Here is a 13,185-nt window from a genome sequence, read left to right as displayed (position 1 = left end):
GATCCTTATTCAAGTTATATTCTTAAGAGCTGTCTTTAATTTGGGGGACTATGATAAACTCTGTCATTATAGCTTAAGATAGTTTCGTTTTCAATTAACCCTAGGCTGTTTTTCCTAATTGAGAAAAAATAAGATACAGTCTAGAGATACTGGAGCTTTAATTCTGTGGAGATTCTGCCCAGTGAGCCTTAAAGTGATTTCCAGAGTTTTAATTTCTACCAGTGAAACATGTGTCTTATGTAGCTTTCATGCCTTTGTTGTGGAACATAATTAATTTGCTCTGATTACAACCTTATATAGAAGAACACAGGAAGGTTTGAATTGTACATGCGTATACCCCTCTCCAGTACTCTTGCCTGGAAAATCCCATGGATGGAGGAGCCTGGTACGCTGCAGTCCATGGGGTCACAAAGAGTCGGACACGACTGAGCGACTTCACTTTCACTTTTCACTTTCATGCATTGGAGAAGGAAATGGCAACCCACTCCAGTGTTCTTGCCTGGAGAATCCCAGGGACGGGGGAGCCTGGTGGGCTGCCGTCTATGGGGTCACACAGAGTTGGACACGACTGAAGCGACTTAGCACCAGCACCATATAAGTTTTAGAAGAGACTTTTTCATTGCTTATTTTTAAAAAGATGACCTCTGGATTTGGCAGTTGATTCATTGGCAGTTTTTTGGGGTTTTTTCCCCCCCCATGGATATATTGGGAAAAGTGTATGATAGGTAATGAAAATATATTTCTGCCTTATTTTAGAAAATTAGTGTAGAAGTCTTAACAGCTATGCTATCTAAGCATCCTTAAACTAAAAGACTAGCTTTGTATTAGAACTTCGGCATTTTCAAAGCTTCCCTTTAAAAGATTATGTAATAGGGGACTTGCCTATTGGTCCAGTGGTTAAGAGTCCACGCTTCCAGTGCAGGGAGTGCAGGTTCAATCCCTGGTTGGGGAACTAAAGATCCCACATGCTACACAGAAATAGATAAAAGATCATCATACATCACTCATATTTTTAAGTTATTTAATTACTTCTCTGTTGACAATAGCATTTATGCCATTTCAAATTTATGTTCCTTAGCTTGTGTGAAAGTTACCAGAAAATATTTTGTTCAGTTCTACTGAGCACTTCAGATTTTATTCAATATTTGCTGCTTTATTTTAACTCAAACTTCAATATTTTAGAAAAAAATATTTACTAATAATTTTGGGTGAAGACAAAATAATCCTCAAGAACAATCAAATAAATTTTAATGTGCCAGAATTTCTTTTCAGGAATATGGAAATACCTTATAATAGTGCTTTATTCTGAACCACAGTTTGGCTTCTGTGCTCATGCAGGCAGGTAGGTATCTGCAAAACAAGTAATGTCAGATTGGAAATAGCACCATTATATTTAATGAAAAGACGTGTATGAAGTAAACCTTCATCAATTTGTGTTTACAGATAAGTTTTTTAAAATATTCATTGAGTATGTTATAAAAATACCGACCATTATTATTATATAATTCTGTGTCAATACTAACCCTTCTACCCACATTGACTCATTTCTTTTTTTAAACCTTAACTAAAAATAGTTAAAATTGGTTCCTAGAATGTTTTTATTTTATATTTGTATTTTTAATTAGCTTAATGGCTAGGGACCATAAGAAGTTAGAACAACTACTTATTGTTGTAGTTAACAACAACTTTGAGTTATTAGAAGCATAGCTGACAATCAGAGAGAAAGCAAAATAATTATACTAAATAAAAGAGTAGATGAATCTAATTGACAAATAACTAAATCTGTGCTCTAAAACCTCATGCACATTAGGTAGAAGACTGTCTGTAAGTCACCACTTCAAATCTTTTTTACACTAAACACACACAAAAACTTGTCTTTCCCCTGTCTTTAATGAAAAAAACCATTTGCCCATGGTAGTAAATCTAAGCAGTACAAAAGAATATTCAGTGATAAATTCACTCTTGAGACAGTTTTAACAAACACATTTCCGTCTCTTCTCCAAAATAGAGTAACAGATTAAAAGGTGGATGGCTCTTTGGTAATAGCGAATAGGGCCAACTGAAAAAACAAGAATTACAAAGAACAGGCATGTAGTTCTGTTCAAAATAGAGACTTGTAGCTCTCATAACTCAGCCCTCCACAACTCTTGTGTGGTATGGTAATTGATATAGTGATGGCTATCACATATTTAATAAATCTTCAAATGAAAGTGAAAGTCGCTCAGTCGTGTCCAACTATTTGCGACCCCATGGACTGTAGCCTGCCAGGCTCCTCTGTCCATGGAATTCTCCAGGCCAGAATACTGAAGTGGGTAGCCTTTCCCTTCTCCAGGGCATCTTCCCAACCTAGGGGTCAAACCCAGGTCTTCCTTGTTGCAGGTAGATTCTTTACCATCTGAGCCACCAGAGAAGCCCAAGAATACTAGAGTGGGTAGCCTATCCCTTTTCCAGGAAGTGGATCTTCTCAACCCAGGAATTGAACCGGGGTCTCCTGCATTGCAGGCAGTCTTTACCAGCTGAGAGCTTAAATCATCTTTATTCAGCTCTGTTCTGGGTGACTGGAATAAGTGAAATGCATTTTTTTGAGATTTCAAATATCTGGAAACTTTGTGTAGAATATGTTATTTAGAGAACTAGATAAGTTTATTTAATTAACTTAAATTAATTTATCAAGAACTCCAGATAAATTAATTCTTACTTAAGTAGCTTAAAGGTCAGTTTCAAACTCTAATCTGACTATAACCAAAACACCTAATTGGTGCCTTTTTTCCTAAAATACTGAATTTTATCCCTGATGCCTTTTGTTTTGTTGAACAGAATCTGTCTTCTACTTAAAGGGGCAATGTAGTATCTTTTATAGGTCTAGGAAGGCAATTTAAATATCAGCCAAGATGGTTGGCTAGTTGGATAGTCTATACCTCTCAGTCATGATACCTTTCAAACACTTAACACCTTAATGAATCTTTGACAATATGTGGATTGTGTTCATTACATATTCATTCATGTGTAAAGCAGTTGTTGAGTTCCATTTGCTTGTGGAGATACAGTGAAGAACAGAATAAGCATGTTTTGCCTTTATATAGAATTTATAATCTATGGCGGATGCAAACAGTGTGAGTGAGTGAGTGATAGTCGCTCAGTTGTGTCCAACTCTTTGCGACCCCATGGATTGTATAGCCCGCCAAGCTCCTTTGTCCATGGAATTTTCCAGGCAAAAATACTGGAGTGGGTTGCCATTTCCTTCTCTAATCAGATGCTCCAATCTGATTCTCCTAATCAGACACTCCCTTAAATACAAGATTACAGTCTCTCAGAAAACCTCCTATAGAGACACATAACTTCAGATCCAAGTACTAACAGAGTAAATGAAAATCTCTCAGGTCTTCAAAGATTTCAAAGGGAGGACAGGAAGCCAGGTTGAAAGAAGAGGAGGGAGGTGGGGGGCAAAAAGGGTGGAAACAGTATACTGATAGTGAAGGCAGTGGCACCCCACTCCAGTGCTCTTGCCTGGAGAATCCCATGGACGGAGGAGCCTGGTGGGCTGCAGTCCATGGGGTCGCAAAGACACGACTGAGCGACTCCACTCACTCACTTACAATATAGGTATGGTAGAGGTAAGACTAGCTCGCTTCAACAGGGCCTGCACTGCAGCCCAAAAACATCTTGACTTTTTTTTTTAATTTCTTTCTTATTCATTCTTTTTTGATGAGATCAGTGAAATAACTGAACTTTAGTAAGAGTAGCTGTTTTAGACTTAGTCTGTTCTCCTTAGACTCTTTGTGCTCATATTCCCCTGATGACTGAATTTACCACTTATTTTCATGAAAGGCTTAAACCAATCTGAAAGCTCAGTCAGCTTTCAACTTCTTAAAATGTCTTTCCATCCATCCTATTCTTTGGGATCATGTTGTCATCCCTCTTTTCCATAACTAACTTCTACCTAAGTTCTTAATCCCAACTCTTTATGATATTATTTGCAATCTTGCTAAATAAAGTATCTTTTTCACACATAGAATCCATGCCTTAAATATTCGTTTTCTCAGCTTTAACTTCTTTCTTGCAGACGTGCTCAGGTTTACCACTTAATGAAAAATAAAACTTTTCTTTATCCCTTCAGTCTCTTTCCTTCATCATTTGACTTTAGATAATTGCCTATCCTTTTTCCTTCTTACTGGGCTTACCTGATAGCTCAGTTGGTAAAGAATCTGCCTGCAATGCAGGAGAACCTGGTTTGATTCCTGGGTTGGGAAGATCCCCTGGAGAAGGGAAAGGCTACTCACTCCAGGATTCTGGCCTGGAGAATTCCATGGACTGTATAGTCCATGGGGTCACAAAGAGTTGGACACAACTGAGCGACTTTTACTCCACTTTCCTTCTTACTACCTACCTAGTCTGTAACCTTGCAATCAGATTTTTATCCCCAGCACTCTACTAAAATAACTCTTTGTTGTTCAGTTGCTTAGTTGTGTCCAACTCTTTGCGACCCCATGGACTGCAGCATGCCAGGCTTCCCTGTCCTTCACCATCTCCCTGAGCTTGCTCAAACTTATGTCCATTGAGTCATTGATGCCATCCAACCATCTCGTCCTCTGTTGTCTCCTTCTCCTACTGCCCTCGCATCAGAGTCTTTTCTAATGAGTTGGCTCTTCACATCAGGTGACAAATTTCAAACTTTTCCCCTCTATGTTCATGACTACAACCTTTTCCAAGTCACTGGTTATTATATCTTATTATATCTGGTTATTATATCTTAACCAGATTTCTGAGGTAGCCTCTTAATTGGCCTTTTTTCTACCTTTACCTCTTGTCTCAGTAGAGCAGCCAAAATGACTGTTTTTAAACAAGTCAGATCATATCATTCCTTCGCTTAGAATCCTGATAGCCCTTCATTTCACTCATAGTAAAAGCCAGTTTCCTATAACCTGCCCCTCTTTTCATCTGCTCTTCCCTCTTCACTACCGTCAAACTGTTGGTGTCTTTGCCCCTCCTCGAACATGCTGGGTGTCATTCTGCCACAGGGCACTTGCATGAGCTGTTTCCACTACCTGTATTCTTCCTCTGGGTAGCTACTTGGCTCACTTCTTCACTGCCTTCTTGTCTTAGCTTAAATGTCACTTCATCACTGAAGGTGCCCTGACTGCACCAATGAATGGTGCAAAATGCCCCATTCTCTTGGCTCTTCCAAGGCCCTTTACCATGATTTAGTTTTTTTGTTATTCATAGAGCTTCAGCTTTTTACTTACTTTATCACTTATTATTGTCTGTCTCCTACTAGAGTGTAGTCTTTGTCTTTTTTGTGTACCATTCTCTGAGTTTATCCTGCTTGGAGTTTGTTAAGTTTCTAGTCTTTCATCAAAATTTGGGATGTTTCTGTCCGTTATTTCTTTAAGTATTCTTTCAGCCTTCTCTTTTTCTTCTCCCATTGGGACTCCTATTATGCATATGTTTGTATGTTTTGTGATGCCCACAGGTCTCTTAGGCTGTGTTCGCATTTCTTCATTCTTTTCTTTTTCTACTCCTCAGATTGGATTGTCTCAGCCAACCTAACTTCAATTCTCAATTAACCTAAGAAAGATGATATTATCTCTGCCTGTTCTGCTGTTGAGCCCCCTCTAGTGAATTTTTCATTTCTTAGTTTACTCATTTAAAGGGCAGGGCTCAGAAACATGCTGATAATGCTGTAACTTTTTGAATGTTACTCTAGGTTCAGAAATGCACTCTGAGATTTTTAAGAGCTTTGTTGCTTATCACGGGCTTCCCTGATAGCTCAGTTGGTAAAGAATCTGCCTGCAGTGCAGGAGACCCTGGTTTGATTCCTGGGTTGGGAAGATCCCATGGAGAAGGGATAGGCTACCCACTCCAGTATTGTTGGGCTTCCCTTGTGGCTCAGCTGATAAAAAATCTGCCTCCAATGTGGGAGACCTGGGTTTGATTCCTGGGTTGGGAAGATCCCCTGGAGAAGGGAAAGGCTACCCACTCCAGTATTCTGGCCTGGAGAATTCCATGGACTGTATAGTCCATGGGGTCGCAAAGAGTCAGACACAACTGAGTGACTTTCACTTTCACTTCTTATAGTGAAGTAGCAATTTCTTTATATAAATCTTATGAATCTACTTTCTTCTCACCTCTTTGAGAAGATTTCATTCCATTTTGGCATCACCTGAAAGCAATTAATCTGTTTGGAAACATACCACAAGCTTATCTAAAACTATAATAATTTTTACTTTTTCAAAATACACTAAGATGATAAAAAAGAAATATTAAAGATAGGACTAAAATCATAAGGTTTGAGGCAGGGTCTGTGTGGTTTTGTTTTCCTTATGGTACTTTACATGTAGTAGATGGATAATTCTTTAAATACTAAATTGATGGTAAAAAACTGCAGTAAAAACTAATTTAAAAACTGCAAATAGCAGTAGCTTAGGATCCAGAATCTCAAGGGACACTGTCTTTTGGAGATGAAACCGTTTTCTTTTTCAGTTATTTTTCTGATAATATTTTATATATTTTTTATATTGAGATGAAAACAAAATTCAAAGTGTATACTATCACCCCTCTTTTAATCTCTAAATCTCATATTCACTTTCTAAACTTTTATAAACTAGCCAAAAAATAGAGCAGGAAATGTTCATGGAGACAGATGAACTTTTATTTCTGATTAGGGATTAGTCATTTAAATACTTAATTATACTGATCCAAAGGCATTAAAACAAGATACAGAAATTATTTGATGATGTTATCTTAGAGATAAATGTTTACATAGAAAAACTAACATTCAAGGAATGTCAGAATTAGCTAAAACAACTGAATGAAAGTCTTATGAACTGTTATTAAAGAGTTAGTGTATTTTCTACTAATTTTCAGGTTCTTCCTCCATATCTTGCCTAGCCCTCCCCACCCTCATTGCATCTCTGTGTAATATAACATGTTTTTTGCTCTTCTGTATTTCCTATAAATTGATACATGTAAAGACTTGGTCTAATTCAGAGTCAGTTTTTCACTCATTTCTTCTTTTCTCTCTCTCTTTTTTTTTTTTTTTTAAATTTAAGGAGAGGCTGGCAGTGTGCATAAGGCATAAGGTCTAGTTGTTTTTCTTTTCATGATGTTAGCAGTCTGATAATGATGCTGATATCCATTAATTTCATTACATGTTGCAAAATATTGACTATATTGATATCATTTTGTCATTTATTCATTTATTAGCTTAGTTTTAAAAATTGTATATTTACCAGCATGTGTGTATGGGGTTCCCTGATGGCTGTGTGGAAAGAATCCTCCTGCCAATGCAGGAGACACAGGTTCCATCCCTGGGTCTAGAAGATCCCCTGGAGAAGGAAATGGCAACCCCCTCTAATGTTCTTGCCTGAGAAATCCCATGAACAGAGGAGCCTGGTGGGCTACAGTCAATGGGGTCACAAGAGTTGGACATGACTTAGCAACTAAACAATAATAATAGCATGTATGTATGTGTTTGGATAAAGATTAACATAAGGAAGTTTTGCTTTCAGTGAATGTTTGCATTGCGATCATTGCTTGGAAAAATTCATTTGTACTTTGAGAACTGCCTATCGAAAAATTAAAGTAAACCTAGAATATTATGATTTGGGGGCTTCCCAGGCGGCGCTAGTGGTAAAGTATTCGCCTGCCAGTGCAGGAGGCATAAGAGGCACAGGTTCAGTCTCTGGGTCAAGAAGATCCCCTGGAGAAGGAAATGGCAACCCACTCCAATATGCTTGCCTGGAGAATCCCATGGACAGAGGAACTTGGCAGGCTACAGTCCATAGGGTTGCATAGAGTCAGACACGACTGAAGCGACTTAGCACTCTTGCATTATTTTATTTTGCTCTTGAAGAAGTTGAATGTCTAAGCTAATTTATTAATGAGTTTGTCGTTCCTTGTCTTAACAAATTTTCTGAAGAATGTGTCAGAGTTGGAATAATTATTATTAGACTGAGAGACATATAAGGATTTTTTTATGTGCTTTTTTGAGTTTCTAGCCCTCACAGCCTGTCTCAGTCATTACGGTAATAAACTAAGTAAAGCTCTCTGATTAAGCTCCCAAACGTCTGTGTTTGTGTTCACAGGCAAATTTTTTTCTAAACCTCATGAAATAGTTAATACTTTTTTTTAAAGCATAATACTTTTAACAAGGGGAGAGTCATAAAATAAGATTTTGATACGTTTCAGATAAAGTCTTTGTGAGTCACTTTTCCCTGGACTGTCCTGTCCTTGCTGCAGCTAAGGGGCAAAGTGGGCGGAGTGTTCTCTGTACCACCAACTCTCTGAAAAGTCAGTGACGAGATCTGGATGTCAGAATCCTAGGTATAATCAGTTTCCTGGGTTTGATATCCAACTGGTTTTTACATTGTTTTGAGTGAACTTTTGGGTATGAGTTACTTTTTTTTTAAATAATAAAGTTAGTAAATAATCCAACCTTCCCTTTCATCAAAGTTCTTCCCCCCCACCCCACCTTTTTGAGGTATGGTTGATGTATAATATTGTATAAGTCTTAGATGTACAACATACTGATTCACAATTTTAAAAGACTGTGTTCCATATATAGTTACCATAATATATTGGCTATATCCCCTGTGTTGTAGAGTGTATCTTCATAGCTTATTTACTTTATACATGGTAGTTTGTACTCTTAATCCTCTACCCCTGTCTTGCCTCTCCCCACAAATTCACCTTTATAGACAGTTTTCATAAATTTGGCTCTACTTCATTGGAAATTTGAATTTACCATTCATTGGGGTTTGAGGCTAGAGGACAGTTTCAGCATATTATTATAGGTTTGAATTGGTCTGTATGTAATAACTGCTTTCATTCACAACAAGATACTTTTTTTAACTTTCTATTGAAATGTAATATATGAATAGTCTCTTTTTTAAGTTTTTATTGAAGTATAATATACATCTAAAAACGAGCGCATAATTAGCCTACAGCTTGGTGAATTTTCACAGCTGAACAGCCTGTGTAACCAGACCTAGTTCAACATCAGCACCAGCCTTTCAGAATCCCCCTTACACTCTCTTCCAGTTATTATACGCATCAGGTTGCCCCTCACAAGTAACCATCCTAACAGGATAGTCTTTCAGAGAGGAGATCAGATACTTCATTTGTCAGGGTTGTCCTCTTTTCTCTATTTGCTGCAAATATGAAGAAGATAAGAAAAGAACAACTTCTCTTTTCTTATCAACACAAAAATAATTGCTGAAGGCAAAAAACAAAAATCAATTCTTTTCATACTGACTCCTATTTACCAATGTAATATTCCATCAGAGTAATAACTGGAAGATTTAAATCATTTGGAATCATGTTGGAGTCTCTGTATGTGACATTTGTCTTCTGAAGCAAGACCCAGAGTAAGCAGGAGTAATGAGAGGATGCAGAGCGGCGTTTGCCCCCACCCCCTCCACCCATGACTGTTTCCCACCCTGGAGGAGACAAGGAATGACAGATGCTGGGATGCAGAGCTGTGGTTGAGGGATCACCTGATACTTTCCTGTCTTTGCTTACAGTCTCTGAACGTTGATGATAGATTTCTAATATCAATATTAGAATTCTGTTGGAGATTTTTAATTCGGCAACTTCTGTGTTGAATATAACTCTCTTGTTTCCCATAACTTTCACAAAATTGATTAAAGTTGTTCCATCTTGATTTAAAATATGTCTCTGTTTCTCATCAGGACCCCTGAACAGTGCCCTAGCGTTGTTTCATTGTTGTCAGAGAGTTACAATCCTCACGTGCGTTATGGAGCTGCCATGGCCCTGGGCATCTGCTGTGCTGGTACAGGAAACAAGGTAAAGCCCAAAGCCAGGCAGGCAGCTCTTTCCTGGCGCCAGACTGTTTTTCCTAGCAGAAAAGTTTATGTAACAGCTGTAAAAATACAAGTGTGCTATAATCTGTACTTGCCTCGCAAGCTAAGCTTTCCCGAACTTCCCCACTTTACTGTGCCGGATTGCTGAAAGCGGTTTAAGAACAAACCACATTATATGGGTGGCTCTAGTAGAAACAATGCTGTTGAATTTTTTGAAAAGTGTTGATTTCTTTAAAAAGAAAAAAAAATATTTTTCTCTTTGAAGAACTACTCTGGCCATTTTACATTGTTATTTCACATATTTAATTTGCATAATTAGTATTGTGGAAATCAAAGTTCTTCTTGAGACCACCATGGTCAATTCAGTTTGATTTTTCGTGTGTGTGTTTTAACCTTATACCTAACTGCTGTTTGTCTGTTTTTTTCCTCAAGAACGTAATAGGTAACATGGTATTTGTTAAGCCCTCAAAAGTGACAGAAAGAGCTGGGCTAGGCACATTGATGATTCGAAAACGGTTTTTCATGAGATTCATAAAGAAATGCACCAGTGTTTTAATAACAGGTATTCGTGATCAACAGCAATGACATAATCATCACATTTTGCCTTTCATAGCACACATGAACACATCTTGCCTAGTTCCTCAAAAGGTGTACTTTTTCTTTTAATAGCGTACAAGCATGTGTCTGTGTGTGAAAGAGAGAACAAGAAAATGGTTATATCCCCAGAGTCTTTACATCAGAATGGAGCCATGTTTTAGAAATCATTTCTTATCCAAACTAAAGTAAAGCATAATTTTTGGTTTATTGATTGATTCCAGAAATTAGATTTTAACTTCCTTGACTTTTTCTCTAATAAGGAGGGTTAGTATTGGATACAAATAATTTTTCCTAGTCACATAAAACATTATTGAAGCTAGAAATTAAAATAGGCATTTTCACTGTGTGGTAAGAATTGTATAAAAATTTATAGAGAGACATGCCCTTCCAGTATTCCCATTCTGTCTCCTTACCCTGCTTTATTTTTCTTCAGAGCACTTAGCATCACCTGACATATTTTTATGACTTAATTGAGCAAAAGAGTTCTTGGTCAAATACAATGAACAAATGCTGGGATATACAAAGCTCTAGTGGTTTCTTTGTCTTTTTTTTTTTACTTTTTATTTTGACCTATTTATTTATTGTCTGTCTCCTCTCCACTGAAATGTAGGGTCCCTGAGAACCAAATATTCACTGCTAAAACCTAAAGTCAGACCTGACACATAGTAGAGTTTCAGTAAACATTTGTCAATTGAATGATAGAGGGAAGATCATTTTAAGGATATGATGAGGAGCAAGTTGGACATGGTTTCTGCCCTCACAGTTTTGTTTTTTTAAATGTTTTCATTTTTTTGGAGGAGAATTTCTTACATGAGAATGTATCTTCAGTTTTATTAGAAAAGTCATTGTGTGTAAAAATACAGTTTATAGAAATTGGCCTTCATTTTTTTCCAGACACATCTGTTCTATAAATAAAGGAAAAATATAGTTGAATGTTTTGCAAAGTATTTTCTCCCTCGGGTCTTTAGTAGACATTTATGTCAGACTTCATAAGTTAAATGTAAATTAGATTTTTTTTCTTTCCAGATTATTCTGAACTTAATATGGTATCTAGGAGCAAATGTTCTTTGAGACACAGCATCTGACAAGTTAATTCAATGAACATTTTTCATTACTTTTACTAAACAAGTCTGCTTTATTTCTAGATAGTTTATATGATCTACTTATGAATATCTGTCTGAAGTTTGGCACTTTAATTTTCTTTCTGAAAAACTGAAACACTCTGTTTATTCTAAAATATGTCTTTGAGGTTATATCACATACTCTAAAGGCCAAGTTAGTGTCTTCTAACTCATAAGTTGGAAATTCTGTTAAATTTTTATCATGACTACTTCATAAACAATATTAACAATATATGAATAATATTTGAAAAACTTATTCTTCTAAACAACAGCACTACATTTTACAGGGAAGTGAGAAAGAATGTACTTATGTGATGTTTATCTGTTAATCACTCTTGATTTTTTTTTTAATAAATAAATTGACATGTAAGGAAATCATTACTCCCCACCCCCAAAAAAGGATTCAATTCATTTACCCGGCTTTGAAACAAAGGACATTTGAGAAATTACATACTGTATTAAAATAAGTTTGATAATCATATAAACTCATTCTTCTATTCTTCCAGATTTATACTTACCTAAGGACCTTGTTAGAGGTGCTAAACAAAGCTCCTGCAGAGTGTTTAATAGAGCAAAAGAGTTCCTGGTCAAATATACAAAGCTCTAGTGGTTTCTTTCTCTTTTTTTTTTTTTGAATTTTTATTTTATTTTGGAGTACAGCCAGTTAACAATGTTGTGATAGTTTCAGGTGGACAGAAAAGGGACTCAGCCACAAATATACATGTATCCATTCTCCCCCAAACTCCCTTCCCATCCAGGCTGCCACATAACATTGAGCAGAGTTCCCTGTGCTAAGGAGTAGGACCTTGTTAGTTATTCATTTTAAATATGCAGTGTGTGCATGTCAATTTCAAACTCCCTAACTATCCCTTTCCCCACCCTTCTCCCCTGGCAAACATAAGTTTGTTCTCTAAATCTATGAGTCTGTTTACTAGCGGTTCCTTTAATTAGGTTTCTTAAACCTTTTGTTATGATATATACGTTCCTGGAGCCCTTGATGTGCTAGATACATTTTTGAATCTGCAAGAGGGGTTAATATATAGTATGCTAGAGTTCCCAAACTTATTTAATCAAGGAATCCTGTTTTCGTAGAACTGATATTCTGAATAATTTAATATTGGGGAAATCCTGGTAAACATTTTGGAAAATTCCACCATATATAGTCTTTCAAAGTGTAACCATGGAATCAGTTCTAATCCTGTTTGATTTAATTTGTGTTGCCATTCTACTAGCAAGTAAAATCTTGTTTTCAGAGTTCTGTTTGTTTTTTGTTTGTTTCGATTTAGATTTGATTAATTTTTTAAATTAGGTTTTGTAAAATCATCTTAAGATATTATCTTTCTCTAGTATTTGAAAGAAGTTGGATACAGAGTCAGACTGGCCTGAGTTTGCTACACTTAGGTGATTTTTGGCAATTCACCTTTCTGTTTCTTTGTTTATAAAGATTGTTTTCTATTGCTCTTGTTGTTTTAGTGGAAGGTATTTTATACATTTTGGATGAATATACCCTCTTCATCCTGAATATGTAATAAATATATAAAATATCTTCCACTGCACCTGGAAAATAATATTGTTTATCAAACATTAATCTCATTTTTTCTTACTTTCTTCCTGACCTCTTTTACCTGAAAACAGGGGCACTCCTG

General features: G+C 36.6%; 1 protein-coding gene across 1 annotated transcript in view; it reads left to right on the top strand.

The window, feature by feature from the left end:
• The window catches only part of PSMD1 (proteasome 26S subunit, non-ATPase 1), an 81,641-nt gene that overhangs the window by 44,533 nt on the left and 23,923 nt on the right, over positions 1-13,185 (top strand). The window contains exon 17 of the mRNA XM_070385302.1: positions 9,690-9,804. Coding sequence (XP_070241403.1) covers positions 9,690-9,804 — 115 coding nt within the window. The remainder of the gene's footprint in view (positions 1-9,689; positions 9,805-13,185) is intronic.

Source organism: Bos mutus, chromosome 2, assembly GCF_027580195.1.
Source record: "Bos mutus isolate GX-2022 chromosome 2, NWIPB_WYAK_1.1, whole genome shotgun sequence".
NCBI lineage: Eukaryota > Metazoa > Chordata > Mammalia > Artiodactyla > Bovidae > Bos > Bos mutus.
Note: the sequence above shows the minus strand (reverse complement) of the source record. Positions and strands in the feature narration are given on the sequence as shown.